The sequence below is a fragment of the Ambystoma mexicanum genome, chromosome 5q (genome assembly GCF_040938575.1).
Source record: "Ambystoma mexicanum isolate Mex_15411 chromosome 5q, UKY_AmexF1_1, whole genome shotgun sequence".
Classification (NCBI taxonomy): domain Eukaryota; kingdom Metazoa; phylum Chordata; class Amphibia; order Caudata; family Ambystomatidae; genus Ambystoma; species Ambystoma mexicanum.
Genome location: NC_090933.1, coordinates 93240537 through 93256779, shown reverse-complemented (window position 1 = coordinate 93256779; position 16243 = coordinate 93240537). Strand labels below are relative to the sequence as shown.

Sequence of the window (16243 nt, the reverse complement as noted above, 5' to 3'; positions counted from 1 at the left end):
AATGAACCTGGGGAAGTACAAAACCCCAGGATATCAAAGACAGGCTAAGTCTATGAATCTACTTGTCGACAAAGCCCTGAAGAGATGCATATAAACCTCATGATAACCGACGGTAGTTCAGGCTAAGAGAGAGGGAACATCTGTGCAGGGTGTAAGCCAAGGGTCTAGAAGGCCCAGTAAACATCTTAAGCAACCAAGTCAGGAAATGGATAAAGGTGTGCAGGGAAGTCCATGAGAGAAAGCTGATCATAACACAAGTACTATGTACAACCCTGAGAAGAGGCGTACTGGCCCTCGAAAGGTGGCTATCAAGATATATCCCAAGTATTTGGAAGTAGATGAGAGAAATTACCTTTTTATTCTGCTTTGGTGAAGTTTCTAAGTTTATGAAGGACTGAATAGGAAAACTATTTAATTTGAAAAAGGATTAAGAAACCAATTTTGTTTTCATGAATTGCATCAAAGCGAATTGACTTTTGTGTAAGATACTGTTGGCACATGCCAAATACAGAGAACAGTGAGGAACATTTCTTTTCAAGAGCTGTTGAGTGAGAAGGGTGTCGGCTACAAGATCCGAAACCTAATGGGCATTTGCCTTGCATATTCTAATTTGTATCTAGTGGTAGGGCCAGTTAGATTATTTTTTGGCCTAAGGACAGACTTTTTGTGTGTTGACTAGATGTCCTGACGAGCACTTTAGGTTTTCAGTTTTATATAGGGAACCTCACGTTAGCAGTCATTTAAGTTAATAAAAATGTTCTGTTTGAGTCATGTTCAGTGATCCGACTCCTATTTCTCGCTTGCCACAAGACCCAGTTGTTTACTTTTCATGCTGTATTAATCTTGCCATGGCCATTGAGCCAAGAGCCTGTGCCAAAACAGTATGTATCTGTACTCTGTGTTATGTCCTGTGTTATGTCCCACACAATGAGTGCAAGGATGGAATTTTCTATTTTTTTTTAAACATATTTTTATTGATTTCATATCAAAAACCAACAACACATTTAACCCACAAAAGCACCCTCCCAACCACCCCGTCCCCGTGTGTGTTGATACATTGTTATAGTGTGGACACCAGTTTCTTGTCTCTTGGATTGGCGATTAGGAATTTTTCAAATGGCGTTAGGTCCCTGGTGGCACACTGAAAGACGTCTGGGGTCGTAATCCAGTGTTTGATATGTTCATATTAGTATCTATCCGCTTCTGTGAGGTGCCACATTTTTTTGCAGTCCGCAAATGATCTTATTTCTTTGTTTTGGATCATTTCCCCTATTTTCCTGCACCCTGCGGCTTCCCATTTTTCAAATGCACCCGGGATCAAGACCCGGTGGGAATTGTGGATTTCGATTTATGGGCGTGAAGGGGGCCAGTGAGGTGGTCATTATTCCCCTCTTGGTTTGTTCGTCCCAGGCTTCGAAGGTGGTTTTCATGACCTTGCTTATGCCAAGGTTCGGATGCCTATGCTGTTTTTGCTTCCACAGTAGGTCCTCCAGGGGGGTCCTGGCGACCGCCCTATCTTGTGTCACCCAAGTTGAACTTTGATCATCCCCCAGCCATTCTTTCAGGACCCAGAGTTGTGCTGCTTGATAATATCTCCTGAAGTGTGGAAGTGCCATTCCGCCTGCCTTGGTTGGGGCTGTAAGGATGGCTCTGGCCATCCGTGGGGGTTTCCTGTTCCACGCGTAGGCCGAGATAGCCTTTGACAGAGTTTTAAAGAAGGAGTTTGGGACCGCTATTGGGAGGGCATGGAAATAATATAGCACCCGGGGGGAGTATGTTCATTTTCACGGATTGTATTCTGCCCCACCAGGAGACCCTTAGCGGATTCCACCTATCTAGATCTTTCTTCACTTTAGCCAGCAGCTGTGGGTAGTTACTCGCAAAAAGCCCATCCACCTTATGTGTGAGTGTCACCCCTAGGTACTCGATACCCTCCTCTGCTATTTTTAGTCCTAGGAAACCCACCTCTTTGATCAGTGTCCCCTTGTCCCTCGCTAGAAAGAGTATCTCGGATTTCTTCCTGTTTATTTATTTTTAATCCTGATATCTCTCCGAAGACCAAGTTCTTTTAGGGTTTGTGGTAGGGAACTAAACGGGTCCTCCAGGGCCAGGAGCATGTCATCTGCGTATGCTATGACTTTGTGTTGTCTGCCCGCCATCTCTATCCCCCTTACCCCTGCCGATTCCTTCCATTTGATAAGGAGGGGTTCCAAGAATATGGCGTATAGGAGCAGGGAGAGGGGGCAACCCTGCTTAGTTCCTCTTGAGATCTCCACCCTGTCTGTGACTTCCCCATTAATTTTAATTCTAATGGATGGGGATTTGTAGTTGGCTTTGACCATATTTATAAATTGTTCTCCGAATCTCATGTGGTGCAGTGTCTTAAAAAGAATGGACCACTCTACCCGGTCAAATGCCTTCTCGGCGTCTAAGGACAGTAGTATTGCCGGTGTATGGGTAATGCCTGTTTTTTCTACCAGGTGTATTATTCTTAAGTTGTCGTGTGTTTGCCTTGCCGGGTATGAAGCCCGATTGGTCTGTGTTTATTAGGGTCGGGAGGAGGGGAGACAGTCTGGCAGCCAAAACCTTGGTGTAGATCTTTGTGTCCAAATTCATCAGAGCAATGGGGCGGTATGAGCCTGGGAGGGTGGGGTCTTTACCTGATTTATGGAACACTAGGACCTTTGCCTCATTCATGGAGGGGGTCACATTTCCACTGTCCTTGAATGTGTGGAGTGAGAATGTCTGCATATGTTTTATAGAAGGGGGCCGTGAAGCCATCTGGGCCTGGTGCCTTAGAGTTTGGAAGGTCTGCTATTGCCCTCTGGACTTCTTCTTCTGTTATCCGTGATTCCAGCCCTATTTTGTCATCCTCTGATATTTTCAGGAATGGGAGTGATTGTAGGAATCTGTCTTGTTTCTCCTCATCCGGGTGCTCTGACGTATAGAAATCTTTATAGAATTACTTGAAGGCCTCCCCTATGTCCTTAGTGTGTGTTTGTATTTTTCCATTTGCATCTTTGATGTTCACGATAGTCATTGAATTTTGTTTTTCTCTGAGTTGTCTTGCGAGGTATTTATCTGCCTTGTTAGCCTTGATGTAGTATCTTTGTTTTAGATATAGGAGGGATCTTTCTGCCTTTTTATTACGAAGCATATCCGGTTGACCTGTACATGTTTCAGTGCTTTATTGAGGCTTCTGGTGGGGTGGACCGCCAGCTCCTCCTGGATGTCTGTTATTTTCTTTTCCAGCGTTCGTTCCCAGTCGTACTTCTGGTTATCCTTAGTGGCCTTTAATGCTATAAAGTGCCCCCGGATCACTGCCTTGAAGGCTTCCCATACGGTCCCTAGAGGTACTTCTCCAGTGTCATTCATTTCAAAGAATTATTTGATTTTGTCTCCTATTGCTTGTCCCAACACCTGGTCCGAGAGAACATCCGGCAGCAGCCTCCACCTCCAGAGGCCTCTTTACCATTTGGAAGTCTGGATGTCCAACCACAGCGGGGCATGGTCTGACAATGCAATAGAGCCCGTTTCCAATCCTTGTATCTTCCCCATCAGTCCCACCGACACCCAGAAATAATCTATTCTCGACATTGTGTTGTGCACCTGCGAGTAGTACATATACCCACTTGCCTGACCCTTCAGTTCCCTCCAGGCGCCTCGTAGTGCCAACTGCTCCATCTTCTGTTTGAGTTGTTTTGATGGGGCTCCCTGACCTTGAGAACCTCCCGCACTCCTATCCACTCTAGGTTGCCAGGCCATGTTTAGGTCTCCTCCCAAAATTACCTCACCTTTCGCAAACCCCTCTGGTTTCTCCAGGGTGTCTCGGAGGAAGCCGTCTTGCCCTGTGTTTGGTGCGTATATTGTCGCTAGGGTTAGCCGGAGACCCCAGAGTGACATTTGCAAATGCGTACCTCCCTTCCCTGTCTACCTGAGAATCTGTGGGAGTTGTCGCCAGTCCCTTTTTAGCAGCTATCATCACTCCCGCTCTCTTTCCCCTGGCGTTCGCCTGTGCCCAGACCATGTACCCTTTGAGGATTACCTTCTGTCTATCCTGGGCTTTTATGTGTGTCTCCTGGAGTAACAGAATATCTGCCTTCTCCCTCCTTAGCAGAGCCACCACTTTTTTCCTTTTCGCCGGTGAATTCAGCCCTCTCACGTTTAGTGAGAAGAATCTGAACTTCCTCATCTTACTCAGTCTATCGTTGCTGCTGACTTTCCCACTAGTTGTGATCCCGTCTCTCTTCCGGGGTTCTCTCCCTCCCATTCCCCCCCCCAAACTCCCCAACAACCCCCTAACAGTTAACATGAACTCAACTTTCAACCTGAGGAGGGCCCAGGCACCTAAGGTTGCTAGGGCGTTACGCCCATCGCTCCTTGCCCTCACTTGACTCGGAGGGGTGGGGGGGGGGACTTTGCGGGAAGCCCTAAACCCTGCTTCATCCTCACACCTGGATGGAGTCCTTTCCTGGACCCCCGCCAGGCCGCTGTGCATCTGATATTCCGAGATTACAATCTTAGTCTACACCCGCCTATCCCCAACTTGGATTGGGCCGACAATTTGTGTCGGAGTATTTCTTCTACTCCCCAGCGGGTTGCCCTGAGAGCCCTCCCCATTCTGTTTCTTTTTTTTCCGCACAGTGTCCCATCTTCTCAGCCTCTTATGCGGCTCCCCCTTGGTTCTGGCTCCCCTCGGGTCCATCTCCTCTATTTGCAGGCCCATTATACAAAGTCCTTCCTGGTTGGTGGTCACTCTTCTCTGTTTGCCCTCCCACTCGAACAGAAGGCCAAAAGGGAAAGTCCACTTATATCTTATCTCCTTCGCCACCAGCTCCCTCACCAGTGGGGCCATCTCCCTACTCTTCCATAGTGTCGCTGATGCCAGATCCTGATATAACTGAATGTCGGCCCCGTTCATCCTAATCTTATCCATTTGCCTTGCTCTCCGTAGGATCTGCTCATTCTGTGGGTAAGATGAGAGAGCCGCCAGTACATCCCTTGGTCTTTCTCCTGGGGCGCCCGTTCTTCGCGGCCCCACCCGGTGCACCCTGTTGATTCCAATGTTCGCCGCTTCTTGCTCCTCTAATATATCTCTGAATACTTCTTGAACCGCAGTCTTGAGGTCCTTATCCAGCACTGACTCGGGCATGTACTTAATGCGGATATTGGATCTGCGGGATCGGTTTTGCAAGTCTTCACACTGGATTTCAAGATTATGGGTTAACCGAACTAGGTGTTCCTACGTTTCGCTGTTTTGTCTAGCTTCGTCTTCAACATTTTGCACTATTCTCTCAATGGTGTCTGTCCTTTCCTCCAGCTTGGCTACATCTAATTTCAATTCCTGGACTGCCTGTCTCATATCGTTCCTCATTGAGGTAAATTGGTCTTGCACTGTTGACATGAACTTGTCTTGCAGCTCCATGAACCAGGCATGCATGTCATCTTTTGACGGGGGAGATTGCACTGGTTTGGGGGGGGTGATATCCGTTGTGGCTTCTTCTGCCGATCTGTCCCTTGAGGATGCCGTGGCCTCCGACGACCACATGTGGAGTAAATTGGAGTCTTGTCTGGGTGGCTGAGTCGTCGCTTGAGATGCGCCCCCCCCTTCCCTTTCGTCCTAGACATTTTCCCAGATGATGGGGGTCCAGTTATGACTCCAGACGTCTCTTGAGGGGTCGTGGTGCGGCGCCTGCAGTAACTCCCTGTGGCGTCTCTGGTTATGGGATTGATCCAGGAGGGTTCACACCATCCACCTATTGCATGTGGTGGGGGGGGCGCAGAATGACTGTTTGTGGCGTTGATTTACTATATGGGGTCCGTTTCCACCCCCCCCCTTGAAGCGCTCCCTCCGTCCATGCTATGATGTTTGGCAGATGCTGGGGGCGGTGTGGGGGGCAGCTGTCGCGCCTGTGTCGTGCGTATGACCGGGGACAGGTGTCCTTATGTGGGGTTGGTAGAGGGAGGGAAGCCTTGCTCGCGCTCTCACCTGGGTCTCTGCTGCTCCTTTCCTCTCCTGCAGTGGCCCTCCTTCTCGCCGATCTCCTGTGTGTCTCGCGTGGTCTCGGCGGGATCTTCCGCCCGTCCCACAGGCGCTATGGTCCCCGGTGGGGATCCGATGGGGGCCCGCCGCCACCGCCTATCCCGCTCAGTAAGCTGGAGATCACTTCTCTTCCACGCCGCTTATGCGAGGGGGAGAGGAAGAGGGAGGGCCTCGCATTAGCCCTGGCGCCCCCTCCGCACCTGCGGTTGCTTTGCCGATGTGGGCGCGGGGTGTCCGCGGTCGCCGGATTGTTGTCCCCCTTGGCGCTTCTCCCAGGGAGAAAGTCTGGAGGTCCTGCGCGTGCCTCCTGACCCTCTGGGTGGTCCTTCCGACGGCCTCTCCCGGGAGTCTGCTGTGCTTTCCCTCGATGGGGGAGGGGCCCTGCTTCTCTCTGCGGCGATATCAGCCCAGGGGGTTCTCGTTGCGGGAATTCACGCCGCTCTTGTGCCCGCTGCTTCTTGGGAGTTGCAGGTGAGGATCCGATGCTGAAACTCGGATTTCGCGATTTACTGTGCTTTATTGTTGGCGGCCCGGTGGGAGCGCGGCTCATCCGCGACCACCACTGCCGGCGGCCATCTTAGAATCAAAATTTTCTATTTAATGGCTATATCCTGTATTCAACCCTACCCTCGACTGAACCATAGTCATCACAGCCTCTATAATGAGTAAAGGAGATTTAGGAGAATTTCAGGACTTACCCTGGATGTACGTGATCGCTACTGCTGGGCATTTAAGGCTAATAAAAAATAAGGGATAGCATTTAAAAGTGACTTGTTCTTTTGTCTCAGTATTTCTTTGTTTCTTGTAGGTTTGTTGCTCTGTGTTAGGGAGTTCACTATGCTTATTTCACTCCCTTTTAATATACCATCCAATTGCTGTTATTTTCACTGCTATCACTGCATTCAAATATCTAGAGTGTACAGGAAAATTCAGGATTTCATTGAGTGAAGGACGTGAGGTAAGTTTGCAGTGTTAAGCCTGCAAGTCCCTATTTAGTGTACTTCTGAACAGTTTTTGATGCAGAATAAAGCAAAGAAGTTAATTAATTAACTGCTGCTGAGCCGCTAATTAGAACCAAACATATTGCGTAATAAGTGTATTCTTGAAGACGGGCATATTCGCTTTTTCATACTTCTGTAATCCCATTTGGAGAACTTAACTTGGTTGCATACTGAACTTTGACATTTTCAATAAGGAATTTGGTCAACATGCCATCATCTAATGCAAGTGAGTGTCAGACCACTTTAAATAATTCTTGTTGGGCTTCAGGGAGTGTGACATACTGAAACACTTGTGTACGAGTGCGATACAAATAAAATATCATATATCATATCATCCCTTTAATTCTCTCAATTTGCACTTGTTACCTTACGTGCTACCATGAAAAGCCAATCAGCAGCTTCTTCTTTAACTTGCCCAGTCGGAGATATCTGTACTCTTCAGATCCCCTTGCTGTGCCTCACTGGATCCCACTCCCTTGGCAGAGTTTTGTTTTCCCACCAGGGATATTTGCCATGCCTCACTTTTAAAAACCCTTTCCATGACGCTAGCCCATAATAGATCTATATGGAATATACATTGCCGGAAGCACTAATTGACTGTGGGCTGTGGCGTGCTGGCGTAAGGAGTTGGACAAAAGGGTGGCATTTTCACTAGAATCTTTATTTAAATAATTAAAAAAATATCTTTGCATATCTTTGCACCAGACAATCCGGTTTTAGACCAAGACATGGTACCGAGACGACCCTCCTCGATCTCAAGAACCGACTAGATGAGCGCAAAGACAAAGGAAATACATCTATTCTGCTTCTCCTAGATCTATCAGCCGCATTCGACTTGGTGGATCACAAAGTACTTTGCAACCACCTTAAATCGGCTGGCAACTTCTCTACCAAGGCTATGGCATTGATAAATTCTTTTCTGGACAATAGAACCATAAGTCTTCTCGCCCATCTCAGCCGCTGACACAGTCCCTATCACTTGTGGTGTCCCTCAGGGGTCATGTGTCTCCCCTACTTTGTATAATATTTTTACAAAGCACCTCTTTGATATCTTGGACAAACTGGGTGTCTCCTATACTAACTATGCCGACGACACCCAGATCCTCATCCCAATCCAAGAAGACTACGACAAAGACACCTCCCATATAAACAAAATCTACCAAATTATTCAAACTTGGATGGCCACTCACGGTTTGTCTTAATGACGATAAAACCGAGCTATTCATCATTAGATCCACAAACAAACTTAACAAACACTCCCACCTATACAAAACCATTACTATTAATGGTATAAAAATCAATGTAGCCAATGACATCAAAACATTAGGATTCTACCTAGACTCAGCTCTCAACCTTAACAAGCAAGTTAATGCCACAGCTTCAGCTACTAGCCACACCTGCAAGTTAATTCACAAATGCAAACCCTTTCTATCTACAGACAGTTGCATCACCATAGCACGAGCCCTTATCCTATCAAAACTAGACTAGTGCAACACACTCTATCTAGGCACCAGCAAACACAACACCCATAAACTTCAAACCTTGCAAAATAATGCCCTCAGAACAGCACTAGGCATTCCCAAAGGTCTCCACATATCTGACCAAAGAAGAAATATCAACTGGCTGTCCATCAATGACGTATCAAGCTTAAAACACTGAACATCACACACAACTGTCTTAACAACAAAGCACCCGCATATCTCACTGAGAAATGTACCAGGTTTACATCGGACTGCCCTATTAGAAAGGCTCAAACTAATAGCATCAGAATCCCACATTATAATCTGAAAAGAACTGGAGGCTCAAGCTTCCCAGTATTGGCTGCTAATCTGTGGAATTCTATTCCTGATCCATTTAGAGCCATTCCCTCCTTTCACATGTTTAAAAATAATGTTAAGCTCTGGTTACAAACCAAGGACTGCTGACAACTTTTCTCATCCGACAGATCTCCTAGACACTTCTCCCCGCTCCCGTTGCCATCCCTTTACCCCCTTCTACCTCTCATCTGTAAATATATCCTAATATGCCTGCTTGTAATTATACAGTTAAACCTGCATTTGTAACATAAGAAATGTAAGATATTTATAATTGCAAGATATGCCTATAACTAACATAAGACATGTAAGATACTCATGTAACTGCAACCTAAGAAGTTCACAAGCGCCCAGTTGCCTAACGGCCCGGTTGCGTTCTATAAATAAATAAACAGTACAAACAATCACTAAAGGCGTTTTCCCTACCTAACTAAAGAATAACTTGGGTGCTCGTTGTCCGGGTGGTTATCAAAGTCGATGTTCAATCTCTGTCCAAACTATCCGACTCTAGCCCTACCACTAAACAAAAGACATGAACATAAATAGCTCCAGGGCAAGGTCACCCTTCTCCTTGGTTCAATGGGTGGTTCTCTACTAGTCTTTAATAATAGTTAACAGTTCAGCCACTGCTGTCTTCAGGTAGTTTCTTGTAGTAGCTCAATTTCAGCACACATAGATTTAAAGTCCCAAAAATGACTATTTTCACCTGGTCAACTTGGTCAGATTCTGGGCTTCTGGTTGGCAAACCTTTTGCCTTCGTTTCTGACACAACAATTCTATGGGAAATCAGGAGAATGACTCCCTTCTCCTGGTTTCGCTGGCTCAGCCTTTGGCTATCTTTTGATAACGTCCTGCAACAGTTTTTTATCCACCTTTGCAATTCTTTTCAGACTTCTATCAGGGTTTACTTAAAGGCCATACACTCCTTCTTTCTTCAATACATAGTTACTCGTTCACTTTCTTTATCTTCCACTTGCCTGTGAGAACAAAGGGAACTGCTCACGTAATGTCCTTGTTTCCCACTCTGACAAAGGAGACTGTTCCTGTGGCACTCTCTAGCCTTAATGTCCTTCTTAATAATAGGGTGTTGAGGGAGACTACTCCCCATATGCTCTTCTCGTTCAGCCTCTTTGACACAACTACTGAGACAAGGGAGATTACTCCCGATGCCTTCTTTACATTCAGCACAATTCCCCAATCCCCTACCGGGTCTCCTGGTAAGGAGGTGACTCCCGTTACCTCTTCTCTGGGGTGTTGGGTAGCTGCAGCCCCTCTGAACGCTCTTCCTTGTCTCTTTCCACTCCCTTTGCCGTGATTTGGATCCACGGGGTCCCTGGCCAGATGGTATTGGCGCAGTTAATAGACTTGCCGGTCCTCCTCCACGAGATCACGCCACCATCGGTCGGTTCCCAGCTTCCACTTCCACTCCTGCACACCTTCTTGCTTCTAGGTTTGAACTTCCTGGGTCTGCCAGGCTTCATGCCTGCTTTGCCATCTTCCCCTGCTTCCACTCTCATTGAGTCCTTTCTCCATTTCTGTTGTATAGCTGGGTCTTCCCCAGTAGTTAGTCCTTTGTTTGGGTCCATTGCATATTATTCATGCTTCCTCTGGGCCACCTCTTCCCAGTACCTTCTGTACTCGGCAAATTAATAGATTGTATAACTCATTCAATCATCTTCTCAGTACTTATGGAAGAGGATTCAAGATCAAACTGTCTATTTGAGTCTTCCTTTTCTTGGTGGTATTAAGTCTTACAGGAAGAAAGGAAGGAGTATTGCAATAACACACAGTTGTGCCTTTAGGTTGTTTCTCAGCAGACCTTATGGGTATCATGGTCTCAAGGGCCAAGAGAGTTAGGGAATTCCATCACGGAATGGGAGTCCTTGTCCTCATGATGGGTGTCTCTCCCTATGAGGTCCCGCTTTCTGCCATCCCTATGGGGAGTGTTGCGTAGCAGGCTCACCTCCCTAGCCTAACTGGGAAAGGCTACACTCTGGGGAGAAGTGACGAGACCCAATGATTCGTCACAGGTCACCCCATATCTAAAATAACTGAATGCTCTATGCTGCCAATTACATAATATAATTAAAATCTTGTTTCATGACACAATAAATTGAGAAGTATGTAGCTTCCCAATACAAACAAAGATGGAAACCATCTCGTATTAAGACAGTCAACCCAGTAGATTTAGAACAGACTGATGAAATGAGTCCTCATTAGTTTGTGTCAAATATCCTTGAGGGCGATGGACGAAGGATAATCGGCATTCTTACTGCTGCTGAACCTTTCTCCAACATTAAGTACTCCTGGAAGTACTTGCGATTTGTTATTGTATGCAAGTTATAGCTTTATTCGGCGTCCGCTTCTTCATAGATGCCAGACATTCGCTAACCTGGGTAGTATATAAACACAAAGATTTGCTTATTTGTGAATCCTTCAGAGCCTTCACATCTGCTTGGTTATCTGGAAATTCCATCTGAAGTTGCAGAAGTATGCATAAATACTCTTTCATCTAGACAAAAGTAATAACACAAACAAGCTGCATACTACCCTTACGCCATCTCATGGATGAGTTTTCAATTTAGCTAGGCCTCAAGGGTTTATAGCGGAAATCCGACTTGTTTTCAGTGAGCTGTTGCCTCTTATTCTTCTCATAACATGCCTCCCTGTTGTTCCAGCTAACTACAACTTTCAAAGTTTAAGATCTGTGGTTTGACCCAAATAAGGGTTTTTTTAGAGCCATGTTCGTCCCTGTCTACTCTCCTCCCCCGCCCCTGCACACCTTGTGTCATAATTGTTTTAACCATGGTCCTAAAGGAAAACTGCCAATCTCTTGGCCGAAATGCACAGGAAACTTTATTTTACTACTAGTCGACAAAAGATCACCATATCTTAAGTGTGGCAGTTGGCAGGCTCACTGTTATTCAGGAAGAAAATATACACCCCTGTCACTTAATCGGTCTAATACTTTATTGGTTCAGAAGCCTTTGTTGGGCTGGGGTTGAACTTTCTTCTGCAAAGTACCATTCTTCACCTTTAAAGCAGCAACGGATATCCTCTGTTATAATTAATTGTACCAGTGAAGGTGCATCATTTGCACTAACCATTCGTTAGTGATAATTGACTCTTGGCGAGTAAGAGGTGGTGTTTGCGTATGTGTAGAATTGAGTTAGCAATTGGGTTTTTATGGCTGGCTTGTAGCTTGCAACTTTTTTCAATTTTTACCCCTGCTACTAATCACCCAAATTACTGGCAGTGACTTTTGCAGCCTTCTGAAACAAACGTCTGCAAACATCACATGTAATAATAAAAGCCCAACACATTGCTGTCCAGCAATGCTTTTGATTACATGTTAGTAGTGACTGTTTTTGCTGTCAGACAAAATTGTTCAAAGCAACTCTGTTCAGTCTTTGATTTAGTTATTGATTTCCAGCGTGCTACAAATCAAGTAAACCGTTTCAGAGTGTGTGGAAGTGGTTAGCAGACATGCAGAATTTGGAGCAAAAACAAAGGGTAGTCATATACCCATTTCTGAGCTAAGCAGATTTGGCTGTATTCCATTGCCTTCAGATGATGGTGTTCGATAGTCTTATAAGATCTCAGACATCATCCTTATTTTATCTGGGGACAGCTTCTAGTAAATGTTTGTTTTTTAGCACTTTCCTGAACTTTAAGCAGGTATCATAGAGCCTCAGTTCTTTAGGAGCGTTTAACAGCAAATGTTTCCATTGTCCAAACTCCCAATAATTGTCATTTGTTTGTTAGGGCTGCGTAATCCCATAAATACGTGCCCAATAAATGAACAAACATTAAATATATATTTGTATGTAATATAATGTAAAGTGGTCTTATAAACTGTATTTCTGCCATTTAAACCTTGCAAGAGGAGGTTGGTACAGTGTTAAGGGGGAGAGTCGATGTGAAAACTGATGGTGATGATTGCAGGCCGCAGCTACCCAGGTCATGTTTTGCACTCTGCTTCCGTCGGTTTGCGATGACCCTTCAGTATGTGTTTATCCCAAGTGGAAAGCCCAAGGTTGGGCTCTGCTCTGCAAACATGGGCCAACTACCGGTGTGGGGGTTGTTTATAGAGCTAAAGCAGTGAGCTTTGACCAGCAAATATAGTGAAAGAAATAATAAATTCTAATAGAGAAGGGAATGGCATCCCATCACTCCTTTCTAGACCACTAGTTACCTGCTGCCACTCTTTCTCTAAATGTTATTAGTATCCAGAATACTCTGTCTAATCTACACATTCGAATAGCCTGAAAAGTTTTAAGAATTACAATGCTGTCATAGCCAATGTTTATTTTTCAGAAACCTGTATTTGTGTTTTTGTTATAATAGTGATAAACCTAACTATGTGGGGTGGACATGAAGGTAAAAGCCAGGTAAGCCCAGTTGTAACAAGGGCTAAGCAAGGGCTCAGTTATGTTACTTGGCCTTTCCCCTCATTATAGCGACATATAGTACTGTTGGCACCCCAGGGATCCCTCGACAGAGCAAGTCGATTTATTTTATGTGTTTATGAGCATTTGATTTTATGAATTGTTTAACCACGAAAACTGTTACGTTTTTTAACTTGTCTAAAATTACTCCTTAGGTCTGGAAAGTCAAGAAAGCTTTGAAGATTTCTATAGAATGGAAAGGGATAAAACCAGTAATAAAGGTAACGTATTAGAATGTTAAAGGATGTTTTTGGTATTAGCATCTCTAAGGCAAACTGTACTCGCTGTCAGGGACCATGTTCTCATAACAGCCTTACTGTAGCTTAAACACTTTGAAATATTTTTCTAGCGGTTATAAAATCTTCTGTCCTTTTAAAGTACAAGTGGGGACATTACCCACAGCTCTTGTTATTTTTTTTTTTAAGGAAATGGTCTTTTCTATAACTTTAAATTGAAATTCAAAGTTATAACCTAGGTTTACAGTATGAGATCCTCCCTAATTTCATATGCTACCCAGAAACTCCTTACGGATGGTGGGAACCACCAAGCACTTTAAACAAACTTGATTTTATTTTCAACACATTGGTTTCCCCCTTTTAAAGAAGATGGCACCATGTGGAGGAGAAGATGCTGCCATGATTCCTTGTACCAATGGAGCCACAATAGGCAGAACGAAGCCAAGACTGAGATTCTTGGCCTCTTTTCCCATTCCGAGTTTCTGGCCTTTTGGCTTACTTGTCTATTGGGCCTACTAGCCTATGCCTCTGCTCCTTGTCGATTCCCATGATTAAAACGATCTGAAGAAAAGTGCCACTTTTACTTGGGACTCTCACATTTCTTCACCCAAACTGTTTTTCATCTGTTCCCTACTGAGCGAGTTCTCCCATCTTTTCTCTTTTTCAAATCCTAGCAGTAAATAGCCTTCATTTCAATAAACGTAACAACTGTAAGGCTCTCTTTTTGGGTCTTCCTAAGTCTTCTATTACACCGCTCAAACGTGTCCCGAAACCACTGCTAGTCTTCACTTGCCTTAACACCATCTGATTGTGTTTCCCCTATCTATCCATGTTGCGGAGTAAGTGAAGTTTAAGGCTCTGTTTTGTTTTTAAAACTCCACACAATAAGCGACTGAGGTTTCTGGCATTGAAACTCTGTCACCATTTTGGTCTTCGTCTTCAAATTTTGAGACTGTGCCCAAGTTCTGGCCATTGCATTAGGGTGGCCGATCGGCCGGAGTCTGCAACTCGTTCTCTGATTCTTTCTGTTGTATTTCAGCTCTTCTTACTGTTGGTTAGGCCCTGCAATCCCGTAATTTATTTCTACAAATGCACTTCTTTACTGAGCCAGATGGTCTTTTCAATTCAACAGTCTCTTAATTGCGCCAGGATTCCAGTAATGGTGGAAGTTGCACTCCTCAGCTTGCACTAAATAGAAATAGTCTGTATGATTTATCTATCATTGGGTCTTTGGACCACAATTCACAGTGCCCCACTCAAATGATTCTTCTCCCTGTGTTAGCTTATCACTGGACCCTACTTGATCTCAGATTGTGGCTCAACCTTTTCACCACCATCCAGCATGCAAGGCAAATAACTTTTCACCCACTCTTAGGTTGTCACAGAGTCTTTGGACTACATTTCCCAGCAAGCAGCTCAGATGACACATCACTCGCTATTACATTATTCCTGGGTATTTGGATGACCTTAAACCAGTATGCATGACTATTTTGTTCTCCTCATTCTCTTTCTTGCAGACCCTAGATTCCCTTCTCGCCTGGGTTGGTTCCCTTTGTGGTTTGTTTTCCCGGATCACCTCTACAACATTTTGGGCCACTGTTGATTTGTTTCTCTTGGCATTCTCCCATAGTCGTTTCTCTCTCATCTCTCCTCCGCCTCAGTTTCCTGAACAGGTTCTGTGTTGTAGGCTTCTTCCAAGGTACCAACACTTTTCTCAGTCTCTTTTCTATGCTTCTGGGTCACGCCAGAGTTGGCAAGCCCTCCTGATTTGCTTCTCCATACCCTCACCCACCTTCTCTAACCTCCTCATCCAATATCCTCTTTCTGCTGCTGGTTCCCTTCTGTAGCAAATCGTGGAGCATTGTCGCCTTTACTGCTGGCAACAACTCCTCAAGCAGTCTCTCTCCTCCCTGCATCAAGTCTCTTACTAACAGGAACTTCAGGCACCCCTTTCTCTTCAGATCATCCTAATTTTGTGTTGCTCTGGTTGCAAAAAGGATAGAAAAACTCCTTCAACTTCTGCCATGATGTCTCCCATTATCCACAGTGCTCTAAAAATCACTGGAGTGCCAAAGGGGAGTTATTTTTGTAGTGACCCATTATAGAAAATGTAAATCGAACAAATTTCACATTTTTGACTGTGTCTCCTTGTTGGGGTGATAGATTGGATTAAACCTTCAAGTTAGAGTAGAATGTCTATGTTTAGAGGACCCCAAACATGTTGCCTGGCTAGGAGCAGTGATAGATTGACCTCTAGAGCATACAAGAAGTACTTTAAGGAACACCATGGAAAAGCAGTGATAGCTAGGTATAGTAGGATGTAAAAGGCTCGTCTTTGATGCCAGCAAGGTTTCCTTCAGCCCCTTGTCTCTGTCTGAGTAGCACAATCAATGCTGATATTTATTTGCAGTTTGGGACTTGAAGCAATGCATTGAGAACGAGAGCTGCAAAAGCACATACCCCCGAATGCAAACAATAAAAGCAGAATTAGATCAGGCCCTGTAAGACGTCAACTGGAAGACTCGGACACAGTGGCATATTCAGGTTGGGTTACAAACTTGTATGTATCACAGAAGAAAAAGGGGTTGGAGGAATCCTATCTATCCTAATCCTAAGAAGGGTTTCCCTGCTGCAACACAACTAAGGATTGTCCTTGTCAGGATGTTAATCAAATAAAGTGTCCTCTGCCCTGTGCCCAAAA

The 16243-nt window shown here is 45.0% G+C and overlaps 1 protein-coding gene across 1 annotated transcript in view; it reads left to right on the top strand.

The window, feature by feature from the left end:
* The window catches only part of CLPTM1L (CLPTM1 like), a 938124-nt gene that overhangs the window by 574878 nt on the left and 347003 nt on the right, over window positions 1-16243 (top strand). The window contains exon 10 of the mRNA XM_069620583.1: window positions 13462-13527. Coding sequence (XP_069476684.1) covers window positions 13462-13527 — 66 coding nt within the window. The remainder of the gene's footprint in view (window positions 1-13461; window positions 13528-16243) is intronic.